The following is a 14,794-nucleotide window of genomic DNA, read 5'->3' as shown; positions in this document are numbered from 1 at the left end:
AACAGGCAACCTGTGGCCACGGGTGAGTGGGCACCCCTGGGTGTGCTGTAGCCATACCCAGGGTGGGGCAGGCACCAGTCGGTGTATTATGGTGATGTACAGGTGGAATGGGCACCAAAGGGTGCTGGCCAGTCACACGCAAAACATAGATCTTTACCTTAAACTGCGTGTGGATGTTTCCGATGCGTGCCTGAAAAGGCACGCTATTTCCCGTCATGGCCATGAGAGGCTGGGGTCTCTTAAGTCTGGCTCGGATTGCAGCTTATCGACAAGATTTCTCTTTGCAGTTAATTATGAATGCGTTTATGTGAGCAGGAAAAAAAAATCACCAGCTTCACATGGTTGTGCGGGAGGCACAGGGAGAGGCACAGCTTAAGGAGCCTGTTTTACATAGTCATATTTGATAAATAGATAATCGGGCCGCCATGCAAGGGGGCTGGAAGATGGGTCAGGCGGGAAAGCCCGGGGGTGGGGGGTGGGGGGTGGGAGTAGGGGCGGAGGGAGGCGGGGATCCGCACGTCGCCAGTTGGTTCCTAGCTCAGTGACGGTGGAGTGGAGCAGATCTCACTCAGGTTAGGCTAGAGGAGCAACGCCATGTGCTCCGGGCTCCAGGCCCTGCTGCTGTCAGTCTGGTTTTCCTGGACCCTGGGGATCCGAGGATCTGAGCCCAGCAGGTGAGCTTGGGGCTTCCTCGGAGATCTGCAGCAAGGCTGTCCACGCGGCCGGCCGAGGGCTAGGTGCAGCGCCGGATGGGTCTCCGGCAGGGCAGGGCAGGGCGGGGTTGGAGGTGGAGGGTGAGGTAGGGTTGGCTGGGGTGCGGGGCATTTCCCACGCCTCTGCTGCCCTCCGGTAGCATCTGGGGATCCCACCCGCCCTCCCGTGACTGTAGCGGGGAGCTCAGAGTCGCTGGCTCCGTGGCCCATCCCCCGGGGCCTCTCCGGGCCGTCACGCAATCCCGGCCCTCGCCCGCAGTGACCAGCGCGGATCTGCGGCGGTCGCGTGCCAGCAGCCCCTCCCCGCGAGTCCCGAGCGGACGCCGCGGACGCCGCCGCCGCCGCCGCCGCGCGCGCGCGGCTGGAGGAGAAAGGGTGTCCGGAGCCCCCGCCGCGACCGACCGGGGACACATAGGGGGCGGGTGCAGTTCTTGGCCGGCTCCTCCCCCCCCCCCGCCCGCAGCCCTCCCTCGCCTCTGCCCGCCCAACGCTCCCGCGCCAGGGCTCCTCCCTCCCGGGCCCGCTCCTCCCTCCCTCCCCCCTGCTCTCCTCCTCCCCCTTCCCCCTCCCCTCCGCCTCCTCCGCTCTGGGCCAGCGCGGCGGCGGCGGCGGCGGCGGCGGCGGCGGCGGTGGCAGCTTCAGCATCAGCACCACCAGCAGCAGCAGCAGCCCCGGCTGCGGGTCGCGACGGCGGCGGGGCGCCCCTTCCCCCGTGCCGGGGCGCGGCGAAGGGATGTGGGGCTTTGCGGGAGGGAGGCTTTTCGGCATCTTCTCGGCCCCGGTGCTGGTGGCGGTGGTTTGCTGCGCCCAGAGGTAGGGTACGCCGGCGGCGGGGTTGACGGGAAGCGAGCCGGGGCCCGGGGACGCGGGCTGGCGCGCTGTGTGTTTGTGGTGTGCTTGTGGGGTGCTTGCATGTGTGTGCTTGTGCGCGCGCGCCCCGGGCGCTGGCGGGTGAGCCCGCCGCCTGACCCCCTTGTTCTCCGGTGCCCCCGTGCCCCTCTTTCAGCGTGAACGACCCCGGGAACATGTCCTTTGTGAAGGAGACGGTCGACAAGCTGTTGAAAGGCTACGACATCCGCCTGAGACCCGACTTCGGGGGTAAGTGGGATGCGCGCGGCCGCTGCGGGAAGCGCGGTCCACCGTGTGTGTGTGTGTGTGTGTGTGTGTGTGTGTGTGTGTGTGTGTGTGTGTGTGTGTGTGTGTGTGTGTGTGTGTGTGGCGGGGGCGGCCTCCGCGGGGAAAGCTGCATCGGGGTGGTGGGGTGGGTTGGTGGGTGGTCCTGTGCGAGCCCCCACCCCATCCTCAGAGCCACCCGTACCTTCCCCCCCCCCCATGCTGGAGCCTGCCTGATCACGGTGTGCTGCGCTTCCCGCAGGTCCCCCAGTCTGCGTGGGGATGAACATCGACATCGCCAGCATCGACATGGTTTCCGAAGTCAACATGGTGAGTGCCTGAGCTTCCCCAAGCTGTCCCTGGCCCTCCAGGGCCCGCCTGGGCCCATACGTGTCTCCCTTGCTGGGCTGGAGGCCTGAGCCGGCCTGGCTTTCCTCGCTGGTCCGCAGGGGAAGCCGCGCGCTCTGGCGCCGGGGCTCTCTTGCTCGCCCAGCTCCCTGCACGCTCGCTCGCTCGCTCGTGGACGCCCGGCCTGTCGCCGGGGTCCTGGGTTAGCCCAGAGTCCCTGTCCTCAGCGCCTCCCGATACGTACAGCCTCTCCGGGGAGGGCTGTCACCTGGTCGCGAGGCTTCCCCGAGCGCCGTTTCCCCTCCCTTAGCAACAGGCACTGAGGACGGTGATGGGAGATTGGGTGTGGGGGCGGCTTACATCCTCCAGGTGAAAGGTACTTAGGGTTTCCTTTGTTGTCACTTGGAAAGAGCCGCCGGCCGAGGGAGAGAAGAGCAATTGGCTGTGGTCTGTGTCTAGAGGCTTCTCCGGTGGGCTACCCAGGTCTCAGCTGCTCTTTGGAGGCCTGGTTTTCTCCGCCAGGCGCTGTCCTGGGTGCTGATGGAGCCCTGCCCTGCGCTCTTGCAGGAGGCCTCCCTTGCCAGGATTCTGGAAGGTCCGGCATTCCAGTGTCAGGGTTTATGCTCATGCTGACAAGATCCAATATTCTGACCTGTGGAAATAGGGGGTCAGTACCCCTCGGGTGCGGAGGCAGTGACCCCCACATTCATGCGCCAAGAAATCAGAAGCTAAGTGATGTTGTGAATTTATGGAACGTGTTTGTGGATTTTTCTGTTTGGTGGCACTGTAGAAATCCCAGGAATGGGTGTTTGGAAACAGATCTTCTGGAAGTTATCAATTGGCAACTTTTCTTCTGCATATACAGTGTTGAGAGTATGAGTGGGCCTGTTTCCCTTATCAGCGTGGTATACATTGGAATCACATGGGCAAACTTGCTTTCAATTCATGCTCTCTTGTGCCTCGCTCCAATGAGTTCTGACAGGTCTTGGCTAGAGTGGAGTCTTGGGTTATTCACACTTAGGAACAGGGCTTCAAATTAGTTTGAAACAGGTGTTTTGTGGATAGTATTTTGAGAAACTTCACAGCAAATTATAGAGACAGCATATGTAGAAATAAATACATGAGAACAAGTTTCTGTAATCATTTGTAGGATATATATTTAAATAAATGCTATTTAGGGGTGTATAGGAAATATATTCTACCAAATTAATCTTTATAATTTAAAGTATTTTAAATGATGACACGAGGGACTTCTAAGTCAGGAGCGTAGTGCACACCTATCTAACATTTGCCAAGCCCACACTTATATCAATGGTACTGATCTCCAGTTCTATAAAAGAAGAAAGAGAAGTAACAGTGTTTTTCCCCTGCCCCTTTCCTCCAAAGTATAGCACTCAGGACACCTTTCAGTTCAGGTAGTACAACATGAAACACAGAAATACAGGAGGCACATGACTTTAGTGCACACTTAAAAATGCATTATGCACTTCTTTCTATCTTTACAATATACTTTTGTTCAAAAGTTAGGTTCTATGGCCTATGGTGACAAGTTAATATATTCAAGATGCACTGTCTAAAACATTCCAGTTGGGAAAACTAATCATGTGAGTGTTTAGTGTGTCACTGTGTCAAATGTCATTGTGTTGGATGTCAGATGGAAAGGAAAAGTGTTGAATGGTGCTCTAAGAACTTTACACAGCTTTAAAGCGAACACAAGGAGAGGGTGGTAGTGTGGACCACCGCACAGTTTATGACTGTGTTATCCAGCTGTCCTGGTGTTATTCCAACAGTTAATACACTTAACAATGCCACTCAGTTTGTCTTAGTTCACGATTTATGAGTGAATGTGTCCTAGTTTTTCCTAGACTTAGCGACAGGTAAATTGAAGGTGTAGGCCACAACATAGAACAGTTTAAACGTGTATAAGGATAACTGTACAGAGCATAGCCATAGTATACTCCTTTACGCCTCCTCATTTTTGCATTCTCAGGGAGCACTTTTTCTGGCTTTGGAGGTATAACTTTATTTTGAACATAAATTAGGACTGAGTTGCATTGGAGAGCAAAGGCCCCTGGTTAGATATGATTGACAGCCGTGTGAAGTGTCTTCTTCCTCACAGAAGCAGATTAGCCAACACTGTACTGTAGAACACACATGTGCTTAAGAGTGACCTATTATTAAAAGAACCTCATATATAGCAATGGCTATTATTTTATGGATAACCCTTGGCAGGAGACAATAGAAAATATGTGGATTTAAAGGCTTGAGTGAGACACCACATAGAAGTTTTTTTTGAAGTCATTCATTCAGTTAAGAGCTTGCTTGATCACTGCACAAAACCAATCAGGAATGAAGAGATAACTGCTAAACGTTAACTAGTCTAGTTTTAAGAGCATTGTAACTATTGGAAGTAACAATGGGTCTCACAAAATCTAGGACGTGGCAAGCCCCAGTAGAGTAGGTGACTTGCATGCAGAGTAAAGAGAAGGAGCAGAGAGAGAAGGAAAAACCTAAGTAGAGAGAGAGAAGTTTTGAGGTGGAAAACGTCATGTAACAATGTAGAATTAAACTGGACATGGGCGTGGATTGGTATCAGCAGTAGAGGATTGGTTTGGGGAAGTAAATGGCAAAGGTATAAATGCCTGCAAGAGCAGAATCGGAGGAGTGCAAATTACCAGAGACATGAAACTCAAAGCAGAAGACACATAAGTTGCCTAGACCCTTCTTCATGACACCAGAAATTTCATAAGGTAGATTGTGGGGGTTTGTAAATTGACAAGATTTGAGATGTGCTTTAAAGAGACTATTTTGATAATTTAAACTCAGAGAGAGAGAGAGAGAGAGAGAGAGATAAGGAGCAAGGATGGTCGATAAATGATCATAAAATGTCTTGTGTTTGTGGTAAATTTTCCGTAAGTCCCTACCCACATACACTAATGCATACATGCATATGTACACACACAACTACATATAAACATACATGCACGTGTATATACACACAGATACACAGACACAGAGCCATATGTACACATTCACACACACACACACACACACACACACACACACACACACACACACGCATTTGTTTACAGTGCTGGGAGTCAGACTTAGGTCTGTGTGCCTGCTAGGCACGCACTGTAAGTATGAGCTGCCTTGGCAGCTCCATAGACGTAGTTCTCAGAACATGCATTTAATTCAACAAAAAGTTCAAACATCCCTTGAGTTAGACTTGTTTAGAAACACACATACTGCTAGGTGGTAGAGACGGAAGTACGTTTGTTTATGAGTTTATGAGTTTTGGAGGCCATTGCTGCCGTGGCAATACCGCGACTTTCTCCTTAAACAACTGCGAAGTACTGTTTGTTCCTGTTGGAAGACGTGTAGATGATGCTCCCAAGGGGCCTCTGGTGTCAGATAAACAAATACACACGCTATGTGTTATGGATTTGTTATCCGCTCACTCTTATTGGTGTTTTGTGCAAGTAATTAGGAATAGATTTGGGTGCTTTAATACACAGAGCTGTTTTTGCCATAGATTGGTGTGTGGATCCTGGAGATATTCTACTTTATTTTGTCTTCCCGTTTTTCTTTTCCTTGCTGTTTTAATTTGACTTCCCTGGTAGTGATCAGACAACATTATTTTATTTGATATATCTTGTCTTGTTCCTCTTATCCTGAAAATTATACATGGTGATATAATTCCTGAGATTTAGTGTATAGATTTCTGAGAGACTTATGTGTGTGAGAATATTATCTGCCTAAGATTATTATGTTTGTGTTGCGATTTTGGTGTTTAACAGTGGTCCTTGTGTAAGAATCATGTCGACAAGATAGGTGGACAGATGAATTTACATAGGAAGCCCAAGGAACTGCTGAAAAATAAAACAAATACTTGCAGTATTTAAGATGAGGCTTTTACTTATTAAAATGGGTATTAATTTGTTAGATCATGGCATAAACTGCGTGTCTTGCTTTTTCAATACAAAGTGCTGGGGACATAAGGTAAGATCTGGATTATAGCAGTTCTAACACTACTGGTACCATTTAACCTGCACTTCATTATTCCATCAAAATTAACTCAATCCTAAAGAAAATGGAGCTGCGGAATCTTCTTCCTGGCCTCACGTACATACGAACCATCCTCCCCGTGTCCTGTTGGGCAGCACCCTTGGGTACAGTCTTAGCTGGGGGCTCCGTTGCTGTGATAAACACCACCACCAAAATCAGCTTAAGGAGGAAAAGGTTAATTCCATCTTAGGTCACACTCTATCCCCAAGGAAAGTGAGGTCAGAGCATTCCCTCACAGTGTTCACACATTCACACATGTCCAGGGCAGGAACCTGGAGGTAGGAGTTGATGCAGAAGCCGTGGGGAAACACTGCTTACTGGATTGCTCCCCATGACTTTCCTCAGTCTTCGTTTTATAGAACTGGAACCACCAACCCTGGGGCAGCCTCCCCCATCCCCCCCATCCCTCCCCCAAGTGAGCCGGATCCTCCCTTATCAATCATTAATCAAGAACATACACCATAGGCTTGCATTCAGGTCAATCCCAGGGAGGCATTTTCTTGAGGAAGATCCGTTCTTCACAATTGACCCAAGCCTTTGTCAAGTTGACAGAAACCGAGCAAGGTGTACTGGACTCACGATTCTAGTTATCTTGTGTTCATACGTCCTGTGTTGCATTTTCTCCTCATAAATCTGCATGTATACATTAAAAACAGCGTAGTGCAGAATAACACAGTTTGAGCACATTTCAAGGAGCCCTTTTGGAACCTCCTTATTAAACAGACACATTCTTATTCATGTTCAAAGCAACACAGGGTAGTAGAGCTTCAGGGGTGAGATGGAATAGCTCGAGGTACTTATACAGAAACATCACAGGGGCATAAACTAATGTTCACACTGTTCACACATGTCCATATAAAAATGTTCACATATTATGCCCACACACACATGCCTTCATTCCCACATTTACACATTACCTATACTATTAATTCGTTAATTCATTTCTCTTGACCTCTGCTGGTTTGCAAGCAGGAGGTTCAAATCCCAGATCCCTATGGGGGTACTTAGAAAGAATCTAGGCCTAGCAGCTATGGTGCCATGTCCCAATCTGAACTCTGGTTCCAGTTAACTCACCGATCCCCGTGCCTTAAGTGCGCAGATAGATGCCAGGTCTATCACGGAGGCCTCTGCAAAGAAAACCTTAGTCAAGACACCATGCAGTCCATATCGGAAAGGTGTGTGTTCCTCCACTACAGGCCCGAGTCACATTCAGGGATGTGTAAGAACTGTTTCTAGCAGTTCAGAGGTAGGGAGTGTGAGAGTGCTTTCCGTGCAGGGGACCGCTGGGGGATGACTCAGCCAGGGAAAGTGTTTTGCTGACCCAGTTGGGGGTTGGAAAACTGCTTACCAGGAAGGCCCTCTGAGGAAGATCCACAGAGTGTGGCAGTGTTTGATTCCAGGTTGCTGCGCATAAAAGTATGGGTGTTCATTGAGGACATTACTTTTCACTGCCGGTATGTTTCATGCCTAAGCCATGAGTGAGCATCAATGCCAGGCACTTGTAAGAAAGCATAAATGAACTTAGGAAATAGATTACAGCGGCCCCTTACGTAACACACTTTATAAAGAGAGGCTTGTGTTTAATATTAGAATGAATGGTATAGGGAGCCCTAGGCAAATGCTTTTTGTCTTTCCCCCTAGGGAGGTTGTAAAGCTTGTGTTGTTAGATCTTAAAAAAAATGGATCTTATCCTCATTTTCCTGTTGTGAATGGCCTCCTTCGTGAGCCTGCTCAGGGAGCTTATGGTGCCTTGCATGTAAATATTTAGCTTTAATCGATGCACGTTTAAAGAACAATTACACGGGGCGGGAAATTCACTGAAATTCAGTTTGTCCACAATCATGACCAGCTTCTGTCTCCAGCCTCCAAAAGCAAACCCTCTGCTCGTGTTTCCGTGGATGACCGGAAATGAAAGCAGTTGGAAAAGTGGCCCCTGCTGCTCGCTCTCCTTGTCGAATCTCGTGATTGTTTAAATGAAGAATGTCGCTCTCATAGGCATTAAGAGTGGGGACGCGTCCCTCAATTAAAAGCATGCAGAAAGTAAAGAAACACAGGTTTCAGGGGTGAGTATACATGACTCTGAGAAAGAGAGGCTTAAGTCAGATTGCAGACTTTGTGACTTCACGTGTCAAGAGATTTGGAACTAGTACTTGACTTAACCACAATCCGGCGTCTGCCACAGCATGGGTAACAGAGCCTCTCTCTTTTTTTTTTGTCACGTGGGTCTGTGTTTTATAACGTGCACTGATCACTGTGTTTTGAGGAGTAAATGAAGCCCACGGGACCGTTGGAATATTTTGAACTATGAAAGTGTCATATCCCCTGTAGGTTTATTATTTTTTTTTGAATCTTTTTGCTTTACACTCTTCCAGTGTTACATCATAGTGGTCTCCAAACGTGGCAATCAGCTTGATGAAGTTGTAAAAGTGCAGGTGAGGAAGTGTGCTCAGGGGATACCAGCGCGGATGTGCTGTGCAGCAAGCCTGGGGGGGGGGGCAGGTCCTGGTAAGTGGCTTTCCCAGCTCTCCTTCCTAGGGAGTGACACCCATGCCCTCTGCAGGGGTTAGTAGAAGTGTCACCCTAAGCTTGGTTCTCCCCTTCTACTTTTCTAAGAAACCAAATCTTCCTTTCCGACGTCACAGTTTCAAACCTCGTCTGGCTGATTCACTCTGTCAGCCTTTCCTCTCGGTTCCCTGCTGGACCGTGCTCCGCGAGGCAGTGCTGTGTCTGTGAGTGGTGCTTGCCTGTTGCCTGATATTTGAGAGGCAGCCGTTACGTATTTGCTGGGGAAAATGCCATGAATGAAGGCAAGCAGACGGGTGTATATGCAAGTGAATGTATATGCAAGTGCATGAATAGGTATGAACTTTTCCAAGAAGATATTTTTGTAGCTTGAGACTTGGGATCATGTGAAGAATCTTCCAGACAAATAACACATGCAATTTTTTTTTTTTTACTTCAGGAGACGTAATTCAGGATGTGCATAGTTTTACTCAATACAATACTGTAAGCTGCAAATAAAAATGTTCTGTGGCTGCTACCTCTGTCACCAGGGGAGCTTTTATGCTGATTTCAAAGCAGAAGAAGAGTAAAAGCTTGCACTCGCCTCACAAAATTCAGCCTGTGTCAGGGTTGGTGTGGGTAGTTCTAAACCAGTCACTGTGTTTTGACACAGAAGTTTTGTCTCAACTTGGAAAGCACGTGAGCTTTTCCATGCAGTTGCGATTGCACCTTTTACAGAGACTCCTTGGGCCATACTATCCCTCCCCGCAGCAGTGCTATCCAGAAATGTGGTAGTTTTCAGTGGTTTGCTGAATTTTTTAGGGCGGTGTACTCTAGGACCATTCATGTAAGCCATTAAGAAAATTATCTATCTGCAAAATCTGGAAGAAAGGACAAAGATAGGTCCTATCTCTTTTTTATTTACTCTGTCATCGATTCAAACCAGAGTCCAGCTGGGCTCTCCCGGGCTGGAGTGTAGATTTGCCTTGTTTGTGGGTTTGTAGACTGTGTCATGATATAGAAGCCATCACTAAGTGCTAGCTACTGTTTCTCTGCATTTTCCCATGGAAGCTCAGACACAGCCACATTTAAAACAATCAAAACGTCAGTGTGAGTGATTCTCACTTTCAGACGAATAAGAATAAAATTAGGATGTGAGAAACTACACTCGTGTACAAGCCCTAACTTGTGCCGCTTTATTCATTTTGAAAGAGGATATGGATGGATTCCATCACCACATAGTTTACCCCACATCTACTTTGTACTCAAAAAGTAAATTTTAAAAATGTTACATTGAAAGGATTAATAATTCTTAAATTAACAAATATTTTCTGTATGTAAATTATATATATATATATATATAATATATATCTCCCACTGTCATACTTGCGTTAAATACAAAAATAAAGTAAATGTATTTCTCTGCTGTGAGTCAGGGGCTATGCATCTTGTGAAGATTTAACGTAAAAGGAATTCATTTGTTGTAGATGATGGTTATGGGTGATATTTTCTGTACACAAAAACTAAGTATTTGTCTTCATGGGCCAGTTAAAAAAAAAAGAAACAAGACAGGATTTTGTTTCACAGTAACAGACTTTGGTGACGGTTGTTAATTTTAAGCCTCTGTATTTCTTGAGAGTGCTAGAGGAACAGCTTGCATGTTAGCAAACATGAATGCATTGGAAAATAAAAGGCTCAAAAAGCCGCTGGTCTAACCACATATTGTCACTGTTGTTGTGGAGGTGCTGGGGACAAAACATAGGCCACATTATCAACCCTAGCCCAACAGATTGGTTTTGAGAACAAAATCTGTCTCACTGTAGCTGCAGCCTAGGCCGGTTTCCTGGAGAGACTAGAGCCCTGGGGTTGGTTCACTGGGGCTGAACAAGGGGACAGGCTGACTCCAATGTTGCATCCCGTAGAAAAGCCCCCTTATGTCTTTGAACATGTTAACATTTCATACCCTTATATATTTTCAATGAGATGTTGAAAGAGACGTTTGCTTGTCTTCACAAAATGCCGAGGTTTGGGAGCTTTGACCCAATGCAACAGTGTTGAAATGTGATCACGTTTAAGAACTGATCAATACCAATGCCACTGTACTGGTATGACTTCCTGATAAAAGGGTGAACTTGACCCCTCCTGCCCTCTGTGGAATGACACAGCAAGAACGTCTTTTCAGGTGACTTCACCATAGACTTCCGAGCCTCCTCCACCTGGAGGAAACACTTCATTTTCTTTGTAACTTACCAAGACTCAGATATTCTGTTATGGACTAAGACTCCATAATAAAATTATAGTTTGTGTTATCTTTGCATAAAATAAGATTCTATCTGGATAAAACCTTCTAGCAATATTAAAGCATTTCGGGAGAGAGTAATTAAAAAAAATCTGCCTCCAACAGGTGACCAGTTTTGGGTAGTTTTTTAAGCTGTGTGTACATGTTCATGGTAGTAGCTTGGAGAACAGATATATTTCTAGACCGTTCCACAAACCTTAGTACTGCCATAGAAGGGAAGTATTGTTTGTTTTAGCTAAAAAGTCTCTTGGGGGACTTGTGTATGGCTTAGGAGTTATCAAATCCTGGTGTAAACTACTAAATCAAAGTAGATCCAGAAATGTCGGGAGTCAAACATTTTAACTGATGGCTTTTGGTTTGGGGCACTTAGAAGCACAGAACACTGACTTAAAACACGAGGAGCCTATGGAGTAGGCTCACTGGGTGGGGGCACTTTCTCTGTATACCTGAGGACCTCAGTGAGTTCTCAGCACCCAGGTGAACAATTGGGCGTAGCTGCCTGTACCCCACTGCACATGCCTGTAACCAGGTACTGAGGGGCAGAAGCAGGTGGATCCAAAGATCTCACTTGCAGCCAACCTAGTTGAAACAGCAAGCTTGCAGGTCACTGAAAGGCCCTGTCTTAGGTCAACAAGGTCAGTACCAGATGATACCCACAAAAGGCCATTTGTCTGTCATCTGCTTGTGCATACACATGCTCTTGTAGTCAGACTCACATGCAAGCACCATGCCACATACCACACACACACACACACACACACACACACACACACACACACACACACAATCATAGTAAAGAAAAACGATTCGTGACTGGGGGAAGGGCTCCATCAGCAAGGTATTGGCTATGCAAGCAGAAGGCAGAATCTGCACCCGTTATGCTTCTGTAAAAGCCAGACACGGTCATGTACATCGGTAACTTTAGAGCTGTTGAGGGCAGTAGGGATAAGGGAGGGGAATAAGAGAGAGGAAGATCCCTGGCTCAGTGGACAGTGAACCTAGGTAATTAAGCTCTTCAACAAGAGGTTCCGTTTCAGAAGCTAAAGTTTAGAGAAATAGATAAAATCACTTGATGTCAACCTCTGACTCCACACACATGTGTGTATATGTGAGGGAGTGCACACACACACTCACACAAACACACACACACACAAACACACACACATACACACAAACACACACACACATACACACAAACACACACACACAAACACACACACACAAACACACACACATACACACAAACACACACACACAAACACACACACACATACACACAAACAAACACACATACACACACAGGGTTCTTGTTTTGGCAAAACAGTGCCCATCTGTCTATCTGTCTATCTATCTACCTCATTCTCTGTCTGTCTGTCTCTGTTCCTAATCTACCTATCCATCTGTGTTATCTATCCAGCATCTATCTACCCTCCTATCTGTCGTCAGTCTATCCAGCATCTGTCAATCTGTCTATCCGTTGTCTATTCAGCATCTAGCTGTGCGACTATCTTTCTCCTGTGGCTTGCCTTAGTTACTGCTATATCACATTGCATAAAAGTTTATTTTATGATTGAAAACTGACTGTCTACCCTTGAGAATTCAGCTTATAAACTGAAAGTTTAATTGCATAGATAATTTTTCCCCATACCTCAAGGAAGTTAGCCCATAGAGACTGTTGGAAATTTAACCTGTAGGAGCATTTCTTCTGTGGAAAAAGTTAGCAGCCCGAATATGTAGAGCACAGAGAGCGGTGTGTGAGGACCCAGACAAATCCTTCCTCTATGACTCTTTATTACTGTGCTTGTTGCTGTGAGCAAATACCTGACACAGAGCTTAGAGAGAGAAGGGTAGAGTTTGCCTTACTTCAGATCTAGCCATTTGTGGTGCGGAAGGCTTGGAGGCAGCCACGTTGCCTTGGCAACCAGGAAGCAGGGATCAGGCTTTGCTGTAAATCTTCAAGTGGGCTGTAGATGTGTCTTCTGCAGCCATAACACCTTTCTGTTGGTTGTCTAAAATAGCTAAACTTTGAGAGTATCAAATCGTCCATATTCAGGTTGAAGAATCGACATATGTTTAATTGTCGTTTCCATTTTGAATGTTTTGTGGCATTTTAGCAATTTCATAATTTTTGCATGGACTTCACAAATAAAAACCAAAGAGAGGACGGCACAGGCTTGGCCATTGTCAAATGCACTGTTCAGCCAAATGCAGGATGATGAGACTGCATTTAAAGGAGAGAGTTGAGATTCAGGAGACAGAGCTAGAATGGATGAGACTCTGGGTCCACAGCAGGAAGCTTAGACTTAAAAGATGGAATTTCTATATTGAGTCATTTGCAAAGATACAATGAAATTTGCCTTGTTCCAACTTTTCCTGATGCCTGGTCTCAACACATAAGAATTTCACATACACGAAAGCAAACTTGGTAAATTATGGTGAGTAAGGATGAATACGTTGGCTTCCCTGAACTATGTGCAAAATGATAAGTAACATTGTTGACTTTTGTAAGTCATTTAATTCTGTAAGAGAAGAAATTGGACTGTGCAGTTTCTTACATAAGTCAGAGTCTACCTATTTAAGATTATGTAAATGGTGTGTCTCACATTTGGAAGCTGCTATTGATTCCACCTAAATCATAACAAATTAAATATTTCAAAGTGTTGAACTTTTCCTTTACCCCCCCTGTCGTATGTGAAGTCCTTCTAATAAAGGATTGTGGTGTCTCGCTGAGAAGTATTGCAGTCCTCCATATGACACTGCAACAGTGTTCTGCAGTGGTAGCTCATGTGTGTGCTATGAAAACTTTCCCACCCTTGGCCAATCTCTCTTATTCTCTGAGTGCTCCTGAAAAGTTCAGACATTCAAAGAGGCAGGCATCTTTTCCTAAGTTGACTATATTTAGCACAGATAGAGAATTAGCAACACTCTGGGTGGATGCTAACACACCCTGGCTTACTGGGAATAAAGGAGGAAGGACCAGTTAAAGTGGCATATGTCCTGCATGGCTTCTGCAATGCTGAACTGGACGATAGTTTTCTCTTTTTAAGAGATAAGCAACAATGATATTTCCTGCTTCCTTCTTTGTGTTTTTCAAGTTGAACACCTCAGCATTTTTTTCTTTTGCCCTTCTTGATTTCAAAACATCTGAAAAAGGTTATCCTTTCTTCTCCAATATCGCCAGAAGAGAACATCAATTCTCCAAACAAAGGCTGGCTGCAAAACAAGCATGCATTAACCAACATCTTATTTCCTGATGTACACCTACCTTTGCTGCAATCCAAACTCTATTATGAAATGCTGTGCAGAGAGAAGACTGGAAATGTGCTGTCCTGTAGTGCTAATGACACTGGTTACTTAACCAGTGTAGGGCCTTGCAATCAGTCTCCCACGTTAGTGAAATGTTTCTTGTGTGAATTATTACAATAACGGGAATGTTTCTAGGGCACGGCGCTTTTACGGGGGGTTTTCTTGGGCTGCTATTTTTATTATAACCAAAAATTCAAGACCAACAATGGACACAACAATAGCCTGAAATAGTAAATGTTGGGATAGAATTCCATCATTTTGACAAAAGGGAGCCCTTTGGGACCTCAAGAGAAGTGGAATGTAAGGGACCCTGGTTTTGTAAATTTGTGGGAAAGACACTATTGTTGATGCTTCAGACGATAACAGCATCAGGACAATCCAAACTGGGCTTTATGCACAGATATGAAAAATTCCAGGCTTGCCAAAGGACCTTGAGTTTTGTAGG

The 14,794-nt window shown here is 46.4% G+C and overlaps 1 protein-coding gene across 2 annotated transcripts in view; it reads left to right on the top strand.

Moving 5' to 3' along the window:
- Positions 1–530: 530 nt before the first annotated feature.
- The window catches only part of Gabrb3 (gamma-aminobutyric acid type A receptor subunit beta3), a 251,789-nt gene continuing 237,525 nt past the window's right edge, over positions 531–14,794 (top strand). The window contains exons 1-3 of one of the 2 annotated variants that reach the window (XM_005082588.4): positions 531–674; positions 1,720–1,811; positions 2,089–2,156. In XM_005082588.4, coding sequence (XP_005082645.1) covers positions 595–674; positions 1,720–1,811; positions 2,089–2,156 — 240 coding nt within the window. In that variant the 5' untranslated portion in view covers positions 531–594. Of the gene's footprint in view, positions 675–1,340; positions 1,527–1,719; positions 1,812–2,088; positions 2,157–14,794 lie in introns of those variants that run through there. The other variant, XM_005082587.4, reaches the window with a different exon arrangement.

This window comes from Mesocricetus auratus, unplaced genomic scaffold, assembly GCF_017639785.1.
Source record: "Mesocricetus auratus isolate SY011 unplaced genomic scaffold, BCM_Maur_2.0 Super-Scaffold_100030, whole genome shotgun sequence".
NCBI lineage: Eukaryota > Metazoa > Chordata > Mammalia > Rodentia > Cricetidae > Mesocricetus > Mesocricetus auratus.
This window is presented reverse-complemented; position numbering and strand designations above follow the sequence as displayed.